Source organism: Sparassis crispa (assembly GCF_003851025.1).
Source record: "Sparassis crispa DNA, contig_000002F, whole genome shotgun sequence".
Lineage (NCBI taxonomy): Eukaryota > Fungi > Basidiomycota > Agaricomycetes > Polyporales > Sparassidaceae > Sparassis > Sparassis crispa.
The window spans coordinates 2,174,234-2,192,709 of record NW_020939749.1 but is presented as its reverse complement, the minus strand read 5'-3'; the positions used below and the strand labels follow the sequence as shown (position 1 = coordinate 2,192,709).

General features: G+C 51.1%; 9 protein-coding genes across 9 annotated transcripts; 3 read left to right on the top strand and 6 right to left on the bottom strand.

The window, feature by feature from the left end:
• Positions 1-117: 117 nt before the first annotated feature.
• On the bottom strand, positions 118-1,397 carry SCP_0307210 (hypothetical protein; the record flags this gene model as incomplete). The annotated part of the gene is made up of 6 exons (XM_027756110.1): positions 118-274; positions 328-756; positions 815-989; positions 1,041-1,068; positions 1,121-1,232; positions 1,291-1,397. The coding sequence occupies 6 exons, from the start codon at positions 1,395-1,397 to the stop codon at positions 118-120; spliced, it is 1,008 nt and encodes a 335-aa protein (XP_027611911.1).
• A 1,854-nt stretch (positions 1,398-3,251) lies between these two features.
• On the top strand, positions 3,252-7,335 carry SCP_0307200 (ATP-dependent helicase fft2; the record flags this gene model as incomplete). The annotated part of the gene is made up of 11 exons (XM_027756109.1): positions 3,252-3,281; positions 3,359-4,646; positions 4,700-5,179; positions 5,234-5,318; positions 5,379-5,604; positions 5,663-5,797; positions 5,852-6,019; positions 6,070-6,507; positions 6,561-6,680; positions 6,737-6,939; positions 7,005-7,335. The coding sequence occupies 11 exons, from the start codon at positions 3,252-3,254 to the stop codon at positions 7,333-7,335; spliced, it is 3,504 nt and encodes a 1,167-aa protein (XP_027611910.1).
• Positions 7,336-7,492: 157 nt separating this feature from the next.
• SCP_0307190 (hypothetical protein) lies at positions 7,493-8,260 on the bottom strand (the record flags this gene model as incomplete). Its single annotated transcript, XM_027756108.1, has 3 exons — positions 7,493-7,757; positions 7,813-8,166; positions 8,229-8,260. The coding sequence occupies 3 exons, from the start codon at positions 8,258-8,260 to the stop codon at positions 7,493-7,495; spliced, it is 651 nt and encodes a 216-aa protein (XP_027611909.1).
• A 750-nt stretch (positions 8,261-9,010) lies between these two features.
• On the top strand, positions 9,011-11,159 carry SCP_0307180 (predicted protein; the record flags this gene model as incomplete). The annotated part of the gene is made up of 10 exons (XM_027756107.1): positions 9,011-9,059; positions 9,120-9,148; positions 9,200-9,228; positions 9,280-9,487; positions 9,544-9,698; positions 9,753-10,272; positions 10,324-10,371; positions 10,425-10,522; positions 10,583-10,673; positions 10,731-11,159. 10 exons carry the CDS (start codon positions 9,011-9,013, stop codon positions 11,157-11,159), a joined length of 1,656 nt encoding a protein of 551 aa, XP_027611908.1.
• A 232-nt stretch (positions 11,160-11,391) lies between these two features.
• Positions 11,392-12,547, bottom strand: SCP_0307170 (predicted protein; the record flags this gene model as incomplete). Its single annotated transcript, XM_027756106.1, has 7 exons — positions 11,392-11,598; positions 11,659-11,733; positions 11,789-11,911; positions 11,965-12,163; positions 12,221-12,324; positions 12,376-12,432; positions 12,497-12,547. The coding sequence occupies 7 exons, from the start codon at positions 12,545-12,547 to the stop codon at positions 11,392-11,394; spliced, it is 816 nt and encodes a 271-aa protein (XP_027611907.1).
• Positions 12,548-12,912: 365 nt separating this feature from the next.
• Positions 12,913-14,572, bottom strand: SCP_0307160 (Protein arginine N-methyltransferase 2; the record flags this gene model as incomplete). The annotated part of the gene is made up of 9 exons (XM_027756105.1): positions 12,913-13,094; positions 13,150-13,236; positions 13,287-13,295; positions 13,380-13,509; positions 13,560-13,648; positions 13,708-13,926; positions 13,991-14,083; positions 14,146-14,428; positions 14,483-14,572. The coding sequence occupies 9 exons, from the start codon at positions 14,570-14,572 to the stop codon at positions 12,913-12,915; spliced, it is 1,182 nt and encodes a 393-aa protein (XP_027611906.1).
• A 553-nt stretch (positions 14,573-15,125) lies between these two features.
• Positions 15,126-15,701, bottom strand: SCP_0307150 (hypothetical protein; the record flags this gene model as incomplete). The annotated part of the gene is made up of 2 exons (XM_027756104.1): positions 15,126-15,500; positions 15,582-15,701. The coding sequence occupies 2 exons, from the start codon at positions 15,699-15,701 to the stop codon at positions 15,126-15,128; spliced, it is 495 nt and encodes a 164-aa protein (XP_027611905.1).
• A 479-nt stretch (positions 15,702-16,180) lies between these two features.
• Positions 16,181-17,251, bottom strand: SCP_0307140 (Ribosome biogenesis protein; the record flags this gene model as incomplete). The annotated part of the gene is made up of 6 exons (XM_027756103.1): positions 16,181-16,188; positions 16,240-16,458; positions 16,518-17,002; positions 17,065-17,126; positions 17,182-17,187; positions 17,249-17,251. The coding sequence occupies 6 exons, from the start codon at positions 17,249-17,251 to the stop codon at positions 16,181-16,183; spliced, it is 783 nt and encodes a 260-aa protein (XP_027611904.1).
• Positions 17,252-17,378: 127 nt separating this feature from the next.
• On the top strand, positions 17,379-18,371 carry SCP_0307130 (Protein transport protein; the record flags this gene model as incomplete). Its single annotated transcript, XM_027756102.1, has 4 exons — positions 17,379-17,673; positions 17,728-17,873; positions 17,947-18,128; positions 18,182-18,371. The coding sequence occupies 4 exons, from the start codon at positions 17,379-17,381 to the stop codon at positions 18,369-18,371; spliced, it is 813 nt and encodes a 270-aa protein (XP_027611903.1).
• Between the last annotated feature and the right edge of the window lie 105 nt (positions 18,372-18,476).

Genomic DNA, 18,476 nt, shown 5'->3' with positions numbered 1-18,476 from the left:
GATAAATATCCGTGGAGCAAATAATCACAACAGAGAGAAGGAGAAATTGAATCGATATATGGATCCATAGTACACGCGAGCGCCCAGTAATAAGCAGTGCGATCGATTTGCTATCAACTACGACAGTGACGGGGCAGCACTGGCGAACGCGCTCAATACACCACCCAACATAGTGAGCCACCAGGCCCGATAGAGAGCTTTCCAGCCCTCTTCATCAACCACCCTCTTTGCGCAGTCCACAAGACCAAGGTACGGGTCTTTTTCATGCCGCAAGCTGTCAATGCAAAGGTTACTAATAGGAGCTTTGTTCAATCTCAAGATACTTACCCGATAACGTCCTCCTCAACGCCAGAATACTCCGTATACTCCTCTGTCATAACAGCGTCTTCCTCGACCTCTTGCTCGACTGAATTATACTCGGGAGCAGCGTGGTTACGCTGAATAGCCAGTTTCGTCGCCAAGACTTCGAGGGGGCATAGGACCGCTGTGCTCCATATCTCAATACCCACATATATGCCAAATTTGATAGAACTGAAATGGACATCCGAGGCGTCACCTGGCGAGGGAAGGGGTACCAAGAAGGATCTGAGAGCGCGCAGGATGAAAGCGGTGTAAACGACATGTAGGATTTGGGACAGAAGAAGTCCGGGAGTCAAGTACAAGATCCACGGCTTCCGTCGTTCTGTTGGTGTAAGTAATATCCGGAGAGAATAGATGGGGCGGAAGTATGGAAGTTTGTATGGCGTCGTGATTGACCTTGTAAAATAATGTCAGGCATAGAACTACCGATCGCGACTCGGCAGGTTGAACATACCGATACGTTATGATGGTAGCCGGAAGAGAAATCAACATGCTGAACAATCCGTAGGCTAGGACGCCAAAGGGTCCAGCTGAGGGAGGATTGACCCTACCATGATAACTGGCACTCGTAGAGTTGAGAGCAATCACAGCGAACGCGGTGAGCACTGCGCTAGCCAGCAAAGTCGGCACTAAGTAGATCTAAGTGACTCGATTCTAAATTCCTGCAGCGAGGCACATACTCATTCCCTTGTATAACCCGCTCCAACCCTTCCATTAGATATGAGTATATATCTCAGGATTAGACATGATTTGAGCTTACTTCAATGCGTTTCACTCTCTTCAGCATGCCGAAAAACGACGTTACCACAGGACCCGTGTGGGGTTCAACATTTCCTTCAGGATCAAGCTGAAGTCCTCTCGGATTGTAGTTGCTGGTACGAAGATGTCAGTAACATATCATACAGTCTCGTGTGTTCGTTCGATACTCACGCCCTAAGTCGTACGAGTGCACCCGTCAATGGTACAGTAACGATGAGGGAGATCGCTATGGAAAGCGCGAGCACGCCGAGTAAGAATAACGCCTCTAATACAGCCATGATTGATGGATGTTGGAGAGACAGAGCATGTCGCCCGCTGCGTACTTGCTGCGCCCTCGGCGCTCAGGACCGCCACAACCAAACAACTGTGACATGCATGCCAAACGGTCACACACCTAACTCTCCTCCTGACGACCATCATCTTTCATGTCCTCTTTTCCACCCAACATTGGTGATACTACTTATAATTGTTCAGCGATGTGTGGTGATTGATAGCCACTGGGAGAACACTAGAAGAGTGAGTTTTGTCGCTTTTTATCGTTCTACGTGCGAGTCGGTGGTTCGCTCATCGATGGAGAGGGCGAGTGCAATTAGCGAGGTTCACTCCATATTTGTGGTTTTTTCACTGTTGTATCTTGGATGTTAATGACCTCTTCGGTGTTCCCTCGGGAGTACTGGATCTCATGAGTTGGTCCTTGGTAGCTGTGGTTTTGAGTAGGAATAACGGTCGCGTCTCTCGAGCTCAATGGTTGCGGTTTGCTATTTGCGATTATGCCAAATATGAGCAATATGTGTTGTGTAGTGGGTTTCAATGTAGCCCCTGTCGTGTTTTGCTCGTCTTTCGTAGGGGCTTCATCCTTTGAGTTTATTCGAGTTTTTACTGATTTGTTATCTTGCAGTGGGGACATGTCGATTCCATACGATAAGCCGATCCGCGTCTTCATTTCTTTAATGACATCTTTCTAATCCTTCTATATGTACGCTCGATTTTTCTTATGTGACGACTCAATTTCTGCTGAAGATATCCTTCCTCAGCGGTTGTACAGTGACATTTTGAAACGTCCAGTTGATGCACTTCTCCCGTTTTAAGTGTTTTCAAGAGTAACGGGGTTTGAGTGTTACTTCTTACGGGTGCGTATTCTCAAATACCAGCACTGCTTACACTGAACCACTTCATGTGATTTTGTTGCAAAACCAAGTATTGCCGTGGTCCTTTCTCTTTCGAGCCGGAAGGTCAAGCCAGAGACGTGATGCTCATCCACAGGTGATTCATGGGGTAGTTTTGGCAGGGTGTTGCTGTAGGCCGTCATAGGAGATTTGGCCTGACTTGGGCGATAGCTGGTACCTATGAGATCGGTGGCACACAGATGGTGAGTCCCGAGCTGATGACCTGCAGAATGCTGGATGGCAGCTGGTAACTCACCTTCGCGTGGCATATAATGTTGAGCGAATGCGTGGTGGATGTTCTCTTTCGTGGTTATACTGAACACTCGGCTTGGGCGTTTCAATCTGTGCTTCGTGGTTGGGACCTTAAGAGTCTCATAAGGTTTGCCTACAAATTGAGTGCTTGTATACTTTCGTCTTGACTTGTGCTCGCTCATTGCTACTGTTGTTCTGCCCTTCAGGCCCGTATCATGCCAGTTTACATGATCCTTACAGTATGGCACCCTACACTCACTCGTCTCGATGTGTTCAGCATTATACCTCATCACGTTCAACGTGCATACTGGCGAGTGTACCGTGGTTCTGATTCGCCGTTCGGACACCCTCATGTTGTTGTCGGACTCGCTTATGTGTTGCATGTACGTTAATGTTGCTGCTGAATGAAAATTGCGTTTCCCACTATCCTACCTGTCTGAACGATGAGCAGTGCGAGGCTTCATCCTTATGGGAAGCAGTATGCATGTTGCAGGTTGTTCCACTGTCATCTTGATAGATTCCTTACATTTTTCCTGTCCTTACTCTATGTTCGCCTTGGAATAAGCTCTGGGCAGACAACCACAGCCACACTGGCCACCGTCGTTTTGGCGCTCCGACGGGTGACCTCGCTTTGCCTTCACACACTCTCCCAGGTCGCACTCAACTTTGGCGACCTGCCGACTCTTAGACATTCTACCAGTCGATCTTCTTACCATGTCTTTTCAAAGAGACCCTGCTGCTACAGTTAGTGTTTACTTAGCTCGTTCGTGGTTTGTCTGTTTCCTCACCGTGATGCACGACATCGCATCTTGTTACGCTAGAAAGCAGCGCTAGAGCAGCTGAAGTTCAAGAAAGTTCAGAGGCAACAGAATACCTCTCTAAACCATAGTGGCCCTTCTAACGTAGCATCTTGGGGTGCGGAGTCGTCAAGACACGATGCACCGCCAATGCAGTCGCGGGATGCGACTATTGCATCGCGGTACTTTACCGCGACACCAACATCTCCCGGCAACGTCTTGGTGCCCAGTTCAAGTCCTCCAACTTCCGATCCCTTTAATCGCCCCCATCCGACGCCGTGGCCGCAGCAGAATTTTTTCCATGCTATCCCAGCCCCCACACATCCTTATTATATGGCTGGGACCAGCGGGCCACCCACTGGTGACCCGCTGTCGGCACCGAGCGGTTTCATGGCCACCAACGGCGCTCCCCACGCGTCATTCACGCGTCCCTGGGGTGCCAATGGTAGAAGCATATCGGAGGTTGAGGGTACCAGTGATGTGGAGCCACCACGGAAGCGTGCAAACCGTGGGCCCTCCTCGCCCAGAGACCCTCTTGACTTCCTCAGCACACCCGACTCCCCTGAAGTTCAACGCCCTGGCCAACGACACAAACTCAATGGCAACTCTGTATTGTCCCCTACATCCTCAGACGAGTCACTGCCCGAGATTAGAGACGTTCTGGCTGGCCCGTCGAAGCCTCGCATAGTTCGAGGACATCGTTCTCTGCAGCCACAACCCCAGCCTTCATCGTCGGAGCAATCACAGTCAGAAGCTGAGGATGCAAGATTCACTCGCTTTAGGTTGACCCAAATCGAACACTCTTCTGATATCGTGCGAGCTGCCTGGCGGGAGGCCCATGGCGATGTGCGTAATGCATCGGAACTGCTGAACGACCCAAACTGGAAACCAACTGTGTTGACACCTCCACCGCGTGTCGTTCATCCACCTGTGGAAACTGGACGTGTGAAGGAGATCGACGATACCACTAAGGCTCAGAGGGCGGCCGTGCGGGAGAAGGGAAAGAAGTCGCTCATTTACAAGAACCGGATAGATCTTGAAGCAAGCAAGGCCTCTTCACCTGCGACACCGCTTCCAACAACTTTCGCTATATCGACGTCACCGAGGTCCTCACCAGCAAGTCCCGAAGTCGCCAACGCTCGTCCGCGTCGATTGAAGAGAAAGGTTGTCGACTCGGATTCCGAGCCTGACTATGTTGACAGTGACGACGAACCCAGTCGTGCGAAACGTGCAAGGGAGGACGGATCAATGGAAGTTCGTGCACTAGAGTACTTCAACACTGCGTCGGCACCAACTCTCCAGGAGCTCACAGGTATGTTGACCTCGTCATTCACCGGTACTGTATCTAACACTACTTTCCATTAGGGTGTACTGTGGAGCAGGCCTCCAAGATCATAGAACTACGGCCATTCCCTTCAGCTAGTGATTTAAAGGCTAAGCTCGGTCAAGGGAAGAAGCGTGCTGGACCTGCTGGGATTAGCCCAAGAATGTTCGAGGATTCAGTCGCCATCATCGAAGGGTATGGCCAGGTCGATAACATCGTTGAGGACTGTGAACAGATTGGGGCGGAACTCAGAAGGGAGATTGCAAGCTGGACCGATACGGGCAAGGGCAAGATGAAGGACACGTCTTCGGGTTCGCTCTCTCCCAACATATCCGAGGACGGGGCGCTGAGCTTGCGGGCTACGGCGATCTCAGCCGACCGCAGGCCGAAGTACTACTTGACCTCTCAGCCTTCGCTCCTCTCAGATCATCTCCAACTGAAAGAATATCAGATGGTTGGTGTAAATTGGTTGAACCTCTTGTATCGGAAGAAGTTGAGTTGCATCTTGGCGGACGAGATGGGTGAGTGTCATCGTCATTCGCTGGAATAGCCATTACTCACGCTATCTGTTACAGGCTTAGGCAAGACAGTTCAAGTCATCAGTTTCCTGGCACACCTGAAAGAGCAAGGTCGCAAAGGCCCTCATCTCATTGTCGTCCCGTATGTGTGCAGACGTTCCTCCTGCTCATACGTATCCTTATCGTTTTTATGCTCACACAGTTCTTCCACACTGGAGAACTGGTGTCGGGAATTTTCTAATTTCGCTGACTCTATCAAATACGTTACGTACTATGAGTCGAAAGAAAAGAGACCGAAGTTGCGTGAGGAGTTACTCCGAACACAGCGATCCAAGAAGGACGACGGTTGGGAGGTCCTCATCACGACGTACGCCCTGGCGCAGGGAGACGAGAAGGACCGCAAGTTCTTCCGCCATATACCTTGGGATGTACGTGTCTCAAACATCGTTCAATTGGATCTTCCGCCGCTCACGAGTGCATCCTCAGGCTTGTGTCTTCGACGAAGGCCATGTACTCAAGAACTTCCAGTCCCAACGCTACCAGGCACTGCTCAGGTTTGAGTCGAGATGGCGGTTACTTCTGACTGGAACTCCCCTGCAGAACAATTTGCAGGAACTTGTGGTGAGCTGGAACTTAAAGCAAGAACGGATTGTTCAATGATGACACCTATTGTAGTCGTTGATGAACTTCATCCTTCCACAAAAATTCGCAGGGCGCATGGAGTCTTTACGCGCTGTCTTCAAGACGAAGGGCGACTCCAAAGTTACTTTACTCGCTCAAGAACGTGTCTCGAGAGCTAAGAAGATGATGACGCCCTTCGTCCTTCGACGCCGGAAGGACCAAGTGAGTCGCTATGTTGATCTGAAGGGACACTTTCTCAGCGATTTCTCCAGGTCCTGAAAGATCTCCCGAAGAAGAGTGAGCGAATAGAATGGTGCGAGATGACTCCCCTTCAGAAGTCCATATACAACGAGGCTCTGCGACGGTCGCGGAAGACTGTGTTCGATGCCTCCGCGAACGGAGCAGAGGTCCCAGAAGATCCTCCCGCCAACGGCCGCAGCAAGACAGCCAAGAAGCCGAAGGCGAACCCCCGGCCAAAGGACAAACTGTACGCGGAGAACAGCGCGAACGTGCTGATGGACTTGCGCAAGGCGGCGTCACATCCGATGCTTTTCCGAAGGCGGTTCACGGACGACACCTTGGCTTCAATCGCAAAGGTGGTGCTCAACGAACCCGACTTCAAGAAGCGGGGTGCGATGTTCCAGTATGTCAAGGAGGATATGCAGGTCATGACCGATGCCGAGCTGCAGGTCTTCTGCTCTTCGTATAAGGTAGATCTCATTGTGCGCGGATCTTGACGTAGCTGCTGATACTCCTTCTACAGTCGACGCGGAAGTTCCTTCAGCAAGACGACTGCTACCTGCAGGCCGGCAAAGTCAAGGTGTTACTCACTCTCCTGCGAAGGTACATGGGGGAGAACAGGCGTGTGCTCGTGTTCTCGCAGGTAAGAATTACGTTGTGCTCATCGCATCGTATCTGGCTGAAAATCACGCCCCGCAGTTCACGCAAGTGCTGGACATCCTCCGGAAGGTGCTCGACAAGCAGAGCGTGAAATACTTGGTGTTGACTGGCAGTACGCCGGTGGACGTCCGGCAGACCCTCGTCGACGAGTTCACGGAGGACAATTCAATCACTGTCTTCCTGCTCTCCACCAAGGCGGGTGGCATGGGTATCAACCTGACAGCAGCTAGCGTCGTCATCATGTCAGTCTTTGAAGGATCGTGGCTTTTCACTGCCTTTCGCTGATTTATGGCGTGCCATTTCGCAGGTTTGATCAGGACTTTAATCCACATAATGACAGACAGGCGCAAGATCGCGCATACCGTATCGGTCAAAAGCAGGATGTCGATGTGGTGACGTTAATCACAAAGGGCTCCATAGAAGAAGACATGCTAGCTCTCGGCCAGACGAAGCTAGCTCTAGATGAAGCTGTCGCAGGCGAGGGCGAGGAGAATGTCGAGCGGGAGATGAAGACGTCGCTGATGAACGTCGTGCGGAAGAAGCTAGAGGCGAAGGAGGACGACGAGGTGCTGACGGAGGATAAAGGCCCACTAGATGTCGAGAGCCCGTTGAGCGCACTAGACGACGAGAGCTCATGATGGAGGAAGGATACCCTGCTCTGACAGACAATGGATCTACTCGGTAATCGTTACGGTATGTACCTACACATCTTGTACTATCACACAGCATTGTGGCCTTGGATGAACGTAAGGCCATCTGAAGGATTATTTAGAGGGGATTGTGCACACAAGATTTCTACTGAAAGACAGTGAGACTTCTGATCAAGCGGTCGGTACCGGCACGGAAGTATTCGTTGTCTATGCCATGTTCACGCGAGTCCATGCCCATAAGAGGGTTGCGAACGACATACTCTAAGAAGGGACCGGCGTAGATCTGGCGCAAAACGAAGCGGAGAGAATCCGCTTCCGGATCGCTGAGTATGACGAACTTGTACCCCGAGAGCGTCTCATACAGGTGAAGCTTGTACGTTGATGTCCGGTAGTTCACGAACTGCTCGTCCCTGTACGTAGGGTCTCAAGGACTACCTCGTCATCTGATACCGGGGAGAAGCGCACCTTCCGGATATTTTCTTGATCATGTTGCGCAGTGATAGGACGACGCCGTAGACGAGCTTGGCTTCTTCGTGGAATGGAAGCGCAGCGCTAGATGCCTGGGGGTGGGATGTAGATGCTGCGGACGGTGGCTGAGGCAGTGGTGAGCGAGGCACATCATCATTCACTGCGACGACGACACCCGAGGCAGAAGAGAGAGTGCTGCGAGGAGTGGTGAGAGCCAGCGTGCTATCTAGAGCGGGCTCCTCCTGGCGGGGGAAGACGGCGAGAGAGACCGCGGGGAGAATGCCGCCCTCTACAGCGGGTCTCGGACGGTTTGTGCGGTGCCAGTCCTGGTAATAGACGCATGCGCAGTGTCTGGGGTTGAACAACCGCAGTCAGACGGTGATTGAGTTCTGCGAGAGGAGAGTGGTGCATGCCTGTCGTAGATGTACAAGCTGTGTATTGTCATTGCGGACCAGCTCGTTGTGGCAGGGGAGTAGCAGCGCAGAGCTATAGACCCCTTGATAGACCCTCACGCGTGTGCCACAGCGCGACCGTGACAGCGGGCGCCCAGCGTTTGCTAACTTTTATAAGTTATAGCCAACACATCATGGCGCAGCGTCCCCTGATTAACACAGCGGGCTTCCAGCGGTACCTATGCTGCTTGCATACCGTTATATCAAACGTACTATCAGTGACCCGGATATGCCATATGACCCAGAAGTGCCATATTTTTTTCTGTGGTTTGATCCTCTTCTCCGATTCCCTCGAAATTATAGACAGAGAGTCATACATACCCTAATTTAATACTGTAAAAGTTTGGGAAGCAAGGATGGCTCACTTGGATCCCAAGAAATTCGGGATTGCAAGACTGTATTTGGCTGGTGCCACACCTCGGCATCTCTCCAAGGTGTCTAATACAGCTAAAACAAATCCGAAAAAATGGTGGATAGTACTCTGTATACTACAGAAACATTATCTGAGATGCCGCAGACAATCGAGCAAGACGTCGTGCTGCGGGACCAGAAGTGCCATATTATGGCACATCCGGGTCATCGATAGTAGGAGAGATGAACGCCAACTTCAGAGTGTTCATCCACCTACCGCAGACGAGGTTCAATTGCACCAAGTCAATGATCCCAGCATCCCACCTCCCTCGACATCCGATGCCCAACAAAATGCCGCAAAAGCAACCTCAGCTCGTTTCAAAATATTCTTGATGATCGGTCTGTTTGTCCCCGTATTTTTCGAGACCATTGATTACACAGGTTGGTCCTTATATATTTACACACCTACTTGACATCATGACGCTCACTAAACCCTCACAGTCGTCTCTACTGCCCAGGTCCACATTGCAGTATGTACCCACAAGGTCACACCCGATCCCCCTTCTGATTTGGTTACACAGTCTGCTTTCAATCGCCTGGATCTCGAGAGGTGCATCTCATCTAAGCCTGATATGACTCTGCATGCTCACTAGTCCTTCAGTTATATTGGCACTGCCTTCTTACTAACATCTACCGTCTTTCTACCCGTCTTCGCATCTATTGCCGATGTATGGGATCGTCACTGGACTCTCCAACTATCCCTCGTTTTCTTTATCGTCGGCAGTGCTGTCAGCACCGGCAGCGAGAACATGGCAACCATGCTCGCCGGACGGGGCATTGCCGGCATTGGCGCTGCAGGATTGCAGGCGGTATATCTTCACGTACAAGGTTGTTCGCAGTGAGATTAACCCCAAGTTCTGCCCAGGTCGTCAGAATTATCATGGCCGACTCGCGTTCCCTGAATGATAACAATTGGCAACAAACTCTATTATTTTTCTTGTACACCGTTGGCTTCTGCGTCGGCCCTGTCATTGGTGGTGCACTGCTTAGTGTATCCTTCAGATGGATCTTTGCTATCAAGTAGGTGACCTTCCTTCGACTGACACTATTTATGATCTCAGTTGCCATGAACAGCTTGCCCACTTCATTTGTAGGAATTGTGCTTGCTTTTCTCTTCCTCAGGACTCGGACAAAAGGTCGAGGATTTACTGACTCTCCTTCGGTTGAGAAGGAGTCCACCCTCGAAAGACTTGCCCGTGTAGATTGGTTCGGAGCTTCGCTGTTCATGGCGGGCGGCATCCTCATTCTGCTCGCCCTCAACTGGGGGTCTGTCTTTGGCTGGAACTCGGGGCGCGTCATCGCCTGCTTCGTAGTCGGTGGTATCGTGTATATTGTCTTCATCGGTCTGGAGTTATTCCTCGGGCGCACGGCGAGTCACGCCGCGTCCTCTATCAGGCGTGTCCTCCCCATGGACCCAATGATCCCAATGGATATATTCAGTTCGTATGATGTCTGTATCGACCTGTTTACCATGTTCGTCTCCGGGCTGGTTATGCTGGTCGCGTTCTACTTTATTTCAATCTACATGATCGTCGTCACGGGCCTGTCGTCTACCAAGGCTGGTGCACAGTTGATCTACTTTGCACCTGGTATGGTAAGTGCTTCCTACTGATTTCTCCGTATCTGTCTAATTCCGTTTGGGTAGGGAGTCGGAAGCTTGCTTCAGATTCAGATGGTGAAATATCTCAGACAGGTCAGCCGTCCAGCTCTCATGTGTTTGGTGGCAGTAGTCATGCGTCCCCTCAGCCGAAATATCCGATTATACTCGGAACCACTATCACGCCCATTGCTCTTGGCTTGATTTCGATGGCAATGCAGAATATTAAGCGGCCCCAGATAAATGGGTAAGCTTGCAAGTTTTCGCCTCGACGCTATTTGGTGAACATGTCTTCCTTTTCCCCCAGCTTCTTGGCCATGGCTGGTTCTACGGCTGTGCACATCCGGTTTTTGCAGTCTAACGACAGGGTAGCCATCGTCGCTGCGCTCACGCTATTCGTAAGTCTCCACCTCCACACGGTACACTCCGTCCCTTGACTTTTCTACCGTTACCAGTTCCGCTCCCTTGGCGGCACAGTCGGGCTCGCGCAGTGCGGCGCCGTGCTGAACTCCAAGATCCAGAGCCACATGGCGTCGCTCACCAGCTCAGGCCTACTCACCCCTGCGCAGGCGAGCGAGCTCTCACAGAGCGCCGGCTCGCTCACGTCACTGCAGAGCATCGACGCGCTCCCGCTCGAGGTGCAGGCGCTCGTACGCGAGGCGTTCCGCAGCGGCTCACGCTGGAGCTTCATCTCGCTCATCCCGTGGGCCGGCCTTGCGTGCATCTGCACATTCTTCTTGTCGAGGATTAAGGACACAAACGTACCACAGCCCCCGTCGCCCAAGGAGGTGCCTTTGGAGGCAGTGAGCGAGAGTATGCCGCCTGGAGACGCTACTGCTGATAAGGACTTGATCACCGTTGAGCTGGATTCTAAGGTTGTATGAGCTTGATTTTTGGAGATATTTTTGTCGTCTTCTCTAGCTGGATTATCTTGTAAGTATGTATGACGTGAAAATAGAAGCTGTCTCCCTCGCTCAAGCTGTTGTGCAGAGCTAACGTGTACAAAGCCTCTGTTCGTGACTAACGACAAGAGCATCGACAGCAGTTGTATATACTAATAGTACAGGACTGGATTATCCGATAATGGTGCGCCCCTCAAGGGCGCAAAAACGTTGCTTACACCCTACCCTCTTCAAACGTAGCGCTGCCCTTTGTGTCGATCGGCACGTAATGTATGGTCGGGCCGGAATAATCGGGAATTTTCTCATCAAAGTTGTTGTACAGGGGGACGCCGTCGAGGGGCACGTTCAACTGTGCTTGGCCGGGCTGAGTGTAGTACGGGTAGGCCGCCGCGGACGGGTCAGTTGGTGGGTTCACGACGAACTGCGCCATGCGTTAGTGAAGTTGTAGAGCGGTGCCATCGATTGTTGCTAGTGGACTTACGGGAGCTGGCTGTGAGCCGGGCTGGAAAGACGTGGTGTTGGTCATCGGTGCAGGCGGCATAGTAATTTTGAGATTCTGACAAGGAAAGCAGTGAGGGTTTGGCTCAAAAAGTAGAAGGACATTCGCGTACCAGTGCACTGTGTCCTATACCAGGCATCCGAATCCGGTACGTCGGAATCTGCGTATCGGGATCTCGCACTGCGCGGTCTTCGGCTTCGAACTTCTGCAGCATTTTGTTGACTGAAGATTTTCCCTGCGTAACAAAACGTGAGCACACGTGACAGCACCCAGAGAACTTCGCTTTACACTGAGCTTCCACAACAACATGGGAACAACGGACAAGAGCACCACTCCGAAGAACACTCCGAGGGCGATCAGGCGCGCCTTCCAGTAGCGGCTCTCGTCCGTCCAGCCGTACGGCCAGAAATCGAAGACGACCTCTTGCGGGTGTGGTAGAACGTCCAGCATGACGAAGTAGATTGCAATGGGTGCTGCAAGTGTAAGGCTGAGGTAATAATACTCATTCTCTTTTAAATGCACAAGATCTGCAGATATGACATACATGAAGGTGATGATCGCCCAGATGGTATCAAATGCGGGCTTGCAGTAGCGAGAGCCTTTACGCAGGACAGCCCTCAATCGAGCTTGCCAGGCTTCAGTAGAGATCTGTGGCATTCATGGGCCTCCACAATGCGGGGGATGAGCACATATACTCACGTAGCGCCTAAGCTCGTACGGAACCATTTCTGGCGGAGGTTCATCTACAGGCAGACGCTACGACAGACAGTCCTGTGAGACCTGGGTGGAATATGGAGACTAAACTGAGGGCTCCACGTACCAGATAAATCGCCCCCCTTTGCACCGGCGGAGTATTGTAGTACGATGCCATCTTCTCTGAAGAGGTTATTCCAGCGTCGTCGAGACGAGATGCTCACTGGCTCGAGCTGTAATTTTTAGAGTGAAAGTGAAGCAACGGTCGAACCGGTCGACGAGATGAATGACAACGTTGCGGTCCTGCCGGCAGGAAGAGAACTACAATGGTGGGGAGGGAGATGCTTATATCGCAGCCGGAGGAACTGTCTCGGTTGTCTTGACGGCGCCATCCAGCGGCAGTGCCAATTGACTTGTTACATCAAAGTAGTTGTGACGCCGACGTGGCGCTCGTAACTTACAAGTAGCTAATGTGCAGACCGAGAGAGCTCGGACGTTGATAGGACGACACCAGAGTTTTCAGAATTAGCATTTTACAGTAGACTACATAGTTCTCATCTTGCCCACGGGAAGACGATACGATCGCATTGCGAAGTACTCCCTGCTTTTCCCCCAACGACTCTCATGACCTTGGAAGACATCTACGTCGCTGCACGCGACGTCAATACCAATATCGGCCAGATGAAGATCGGAAACATGCGTGTAAACGTCGTAAAATAGGGCATCTACAGTAGCAAGGTCAAACTAAGAGGACTGGAACTGGATAGTCGAGGAGCTCACTCGTAGCACCGAGTCCGTTGAAGAATCCAAAACGTGACTCTGGACCCGCTAGTAGATCAGGTACATGCCCAAAGAAGCGATGAAGCTCTGCAAAAGGTGAGGTTGAATCGACCAGCCAGAAATGGGTGCCTCTATACCCTTGTAGTCTTCCGAGAAAGTATCCGTGTAGATAACGTCGAATCCGCCCACGGTCAAAACTTCGTCACTCTCCATGAAATCTTGCCATTTACCTTCCAAGATTGTCACGCCCGGCTTGTTATACCAGCCCAATTCTCTCATGTGCTGCAAGACATCTGGATGGGGTTCGATGATGACATGGATTGAGGGCGGGACCGGCAGGGCCTGAAACAGGCAGTCGATCTGCAAAAGTGCTGAGAATTTAAATCACTGATGAATGTTAGAAGACATACAATTCCAAGGCCGAAGCCGACATTAAGAACTTTTAGGCCGCGTGGCAGATTTTCATGATCAGAGCACAGCTTGTGCACCGTTTCCTGCACTTGCCACTAGCACATTTCATATGGGAGGCATGTTTCCTAGGCATTTTCCGACACTCACTTATTCCTCGCTCCCAACCCATCATCACACCAATTTCTTCTTGCTCGTTGACTTTTAGTAGACAGATGTCTTGGCCGTGTGTGTCCTTCGTGAACTGTAGGCGAGATGACAGGAAGGCATCGGTGGATCCAGCTGGGGTTGCGTCGGTAGCCTTCAAGACATGAGACAGCGACGAATCTGTAGATGGAGAGCGTGATGACAACAACGACAAGAGCAGTTCTAACAAGCAAGGTACATGCTATTCAGTGACACAGCACGAATGCGCAGGGGTCAGTTAGCAGACCTGAACGGATACCGGCGTCCCTGATGATAGTGTAGCATGGACCGTTGTTCAAGGATAATGCAATATCTCCTGCGGTATTGTGAAGGTTATCCACTGGGAGTTTATAGTCTCCACTCAGAAACTGTCGTGACAAAAACGGACTGGACAGAACTCACCTGCGTTCCATAACGCTCCTTCACCAATCAGAAACCTGACCAAATCTTCATTCTCCACGTACGCTGCAGCGTGTAGAGCAGACATTCCTTCATCGTCTTGAAACCAGAGCGGAGCACCAGCATCAATGATTCTCTTGATTTTACTGAGAGAGGAGCGTTCTAGGATTGCATTGATGAGTGAGTTCCCAAGATCAATTAGCTCTTCCACTTCCATGTCAGTATCGGAGTCTTCGGCAACCGTCGAAGCCATGTTGGCAGACAACCTCGAAGAAACCTGTCGGTCCTGTCCCGGACTTTTCTGAAACGATCGCGTAGCTCATGTGACCTGCAGAATCACCTGATGAAGACGCGTCGCGTTCACCGACTGGATGGTAGACGTCGCAACGGAAATAAGTTTGTTTAATCGACAGGATTTACGTGATCGCATACAGCCTAGTACCTGTTGTCAGTGGTCACAGCTCGCTAGATTTTTTTTGGTTTTTTTTTGGCCTCATATGTTTATTGTCCGTGAGGGCGTAGCCCTATGGTAGACATGTAACTAGCATATGTATTTACTGGGAAGGCAGGGTGTGGGGTCAATGGAAACATCGTGCCCGCGCGGAGCGCGGGACTCGCTAGATGTTTATCCACTAAGCTTCACTGTTTGGGTTAGTATCGCATGGAAGTAGATCACGCGGTATATGCTTGCGAGTAAACAAATAGATGCTGTACACTCTTCAAGTGCCTGCTATCCGGGTGATGATGTATCGCTTCCCATAGAGGCATCTGGAGAGTCCTGAGCTCGATAAAAAGAGCATCTCACGATCACTGTCAAGAAGCAATCATGATCATAAGCAACAAGATATATATCCATGATGGAACGCACATATACAACAATACCCAACCATGCAGTAAACAAAGCTGCTAAAGTGCAGGTGAGATACTTTAAGAACTAGGAACAAGATTGCTGGGACTCACGCAACTAATCGGCATCAACAAGCTCACTCATCCTCATGTATTATAATACGCGGAGCGTCAACGATGGGCACAGGCCGCTGCCGCAATGTGCCTGTATCCACGCCTTCCAATGATTGTTCTGGGGGTGCTGGTCCTATGTCATCATCGTCGTCCTCATCGCTATCTGCTCCAGGTCGCTTGAATATCAGTTCCTTCCCACTGACGAGTCTCCTCTTCTTCAACGGAGCATCCACCTGTCCTGCGTTGGTTTCGGAACCAGCTGCACTTTCCTTCTCCGGACCTTTCACCTTCGCCCGCTCCTTCTTCTTCTGCCTCTTGGCACGATTTTTTGCCGTCTTTGCCTCCGCCTGCAGCTCCCACTCTTGTTTCTTACTTTCAAACGCCTGAGTTTCAGCTTCCTATAATATCGTCACCTCGTTCAGATCATAAACATCATTGCGGAGAGAGGATCGCCATCGGAGGCCGTGGCAGAAGCGTACCTTTTGTGCCTTCTCGTCCATCAACTTCAATCGCTCGTACTCTCTCCGCCTGCTTGCCTTGTACACATGGAATTCCCCACTGCCCGCACCTGCACTTGAGCCCTGGACGTTCTTCATCATCTCTCTGGCAGGTCTGATGGCCTTCTCCTTGGGTGCAGCAGGGACATACGCAGGCTTGCTGGGATCTTTGAGCAGCTTCTCCAGCTGCCCGCGCTGACGTTCGATGGGAGTTGGGGCATGGCGATTGACTGCCCCGGAGGGTACTGGCTGAGAAGGGGTAGGTGAGGCGGACATGATTCAAATCTATGGTGACAATTGAACTCGTCGGGAGGCCACGATACTTACTTACTCGCGAGGTGACAGCATTATATAATCCCGACAAAATGATCCCGCCCAATACCATTTGTGGCGATATAGCGCAGCTGGAACGCCGCCGCGGCGTCGTACTCGTCTCGCTCATAATTCCAATTCACCAGTGCGAGATGACCACATATATCTCAGCCAGTCTCTCTACCAGACGTAAGAAGGGAAAAACTACTATGCTAGTGGGGTGCGTAGAGATACATCCGAAGCAAACGGGAGAAGGAACGTCAGACATCTCAGACCACTGTGATCGTTGTCAGTATAGATTTAAAGAAACAGGAGGATTCTAGCTCACGCAAGACAGCATTTATGCAACCATCATTCTCGGGATTGTTGGTGATTTGTGCATACTTCCCGAAGACGATTTTGCCACCTGTGGTCACCATGCCGAGTTCTGAAACATTGACTTCGATAACCGTCCCCTTTGTCAAAACCCCCAGCTGCGTATACATTGGAGACTGGGGGTTCTTCTTAACCCCTAGAATTTGTAATTGGAAGGTCGCCTTGAGATCGGCTGGAGAGACGAACGGCAGCGAGTGAGCACGCGTAGTAGGCAATATAATGACCACGTACGATGTGTGACGTTCGCCTTCTTATACCGCAATGCCATAGGACGAACGAATCTCTCCATCTTCACAGGTTTTCTTGTGAAGCCCTCACCGACGAAGGTTGCCTTCGTGACCATGCGCTTCCACGACTTCTTCTTGCTCTTCCCAGTCCGCATAACTTTGAACATCTCGTCCTCTGCGATACCCCTGACTTTCGGTAATGGGACAGCATACTTCGCCGCCTTGTCCTTCCGCTTCTCCTTGATCGCGGTCGACAGCGCTTTAGCATCCTTCTGTCCTTCACGGTCGAGCAAATATGTTGGCAAAGCCCCATCTGGTACGGAAGAATTGTCTTTCTGCTTAACGTTCCGCTCGTCGTGAGCCTTCAACGTCTTTTTCAATTGAACCTTCTCCGCATGCCGCCTTGCATGCAGGAGCTTAGCCTTCAGACCAAAGGCCTTTTGGGCAGTCGCAGATGATCGATGGACAGCTCGTGCTTCGCGTTTGCGTCTGGAAACAAATGGAAGAAGTCGTAAGTCCGACACAACTGTGGTGGCGTGCAAAGCACGGACTTTCGCTCGTAGTAATCAAGCCGCCGCCCATGCCGCTTGATGTGCTCCTCGATATACTCATTCTGAAGAACGTCAGATGAACGGAAAAGCCATGCTTTTGTGTGTAATACAGCCTACCTGGGGCTAGAAACGAGAAGGGGTCGTGAGCACTTCTTTAGAATTCAACTAGCGAACCTGGACATACCATGGCGTCAGGAGAAAGAGGATTTTCCTTTTTGAGAAACGCTCTCGTGGTCAGAGTTCCACGCATCCACCACGTCCTCCATCAAGTTTGCCGTCCATTTAGCATAAGTTTCTGCTGGACTCTATACAATATGTGGCAGGACACCAACAACGTTTACGGTGCCTCTTCTTCCCAGGGACAGTACTACACGCAGCCAAACCAAGGCACGTCGCAGGGTGTACCGCTCCAATTCTATGCGCCAAGTCCCGTTGGCAGCTCCTTCTACCCCGGCTCGCGGTCAAGCCTTGAAGGGAACGTAGGTGCACAGGGTCCAATATCTCAGCAAGGAGTTCCTCCTGGTTATGGAGGAAACATCCAATCCGCAGGAGGGTGGTGGACAGCGTTTGGCACGGGTGGTTTCGAGGGCGAACCACCATTGCTTGAAGGTGACTTTGATTCTTTGTGTCTACATGCAGGAGCTGATTGAATACATCTCATAGAGCTTGGAATTAACTTCTCACACATTCGCGCGAAGTCACTGGCTGTGCTCAATCCTCTCAGACGTGTCGACGAGCGAATCATGGACGATGCCGACTTGGCGGGGCCCCTCCTCTTTATCATTTGCTTCGGGACATTCTTACTGTTCGTGAGTCAACGTTTCCTCATGTCACTACGGCGTGCGATGTCGGTTACTGAAGGTATTCTGTCGCTGTCTCTAGTCTGGCAAACCCCAATTCGGATACATCTATGGGGTTGGGCTGCTGGGCTCTGCCTCGATCTATGTACTACTGAACCTAATGTCTGAGATCCCCATCGACGCATTCCGCGTTGTTTCCGTCCTGGGGTACTGCCTACTGCCAATGGTTGGTGTAGGCGCAGTAAGTGTAATGGTAACGCTTGAGTAGGTTTTTATTCTTCATATTGTTTATGTTGTTACTAACCCTGTCTCTTTAGTGGCACTTTGGGCTACCTTCTTTCCACACTATCGATACTTTGGTGTACCTATGCGGCCTCGGCGATATTCGTGGCCGTGCTTCGCATGTCAGATCAACGATTCCTTGTAGCATACCCTGTGGGTCTTCTGTATGGTTGCTTCGCATTGCTCAGCGTCTTCAATGTCGGTGGCTCGGGTTCAACCAAGTAATGGCTAACGTCAATTTTACCCATCACTTTCCTGATGCGATAGAGTAATGTCAATGTGTTCCTACCAACCATGTCCGTCCGATCCCAACCCACCTTTCCACGCCGA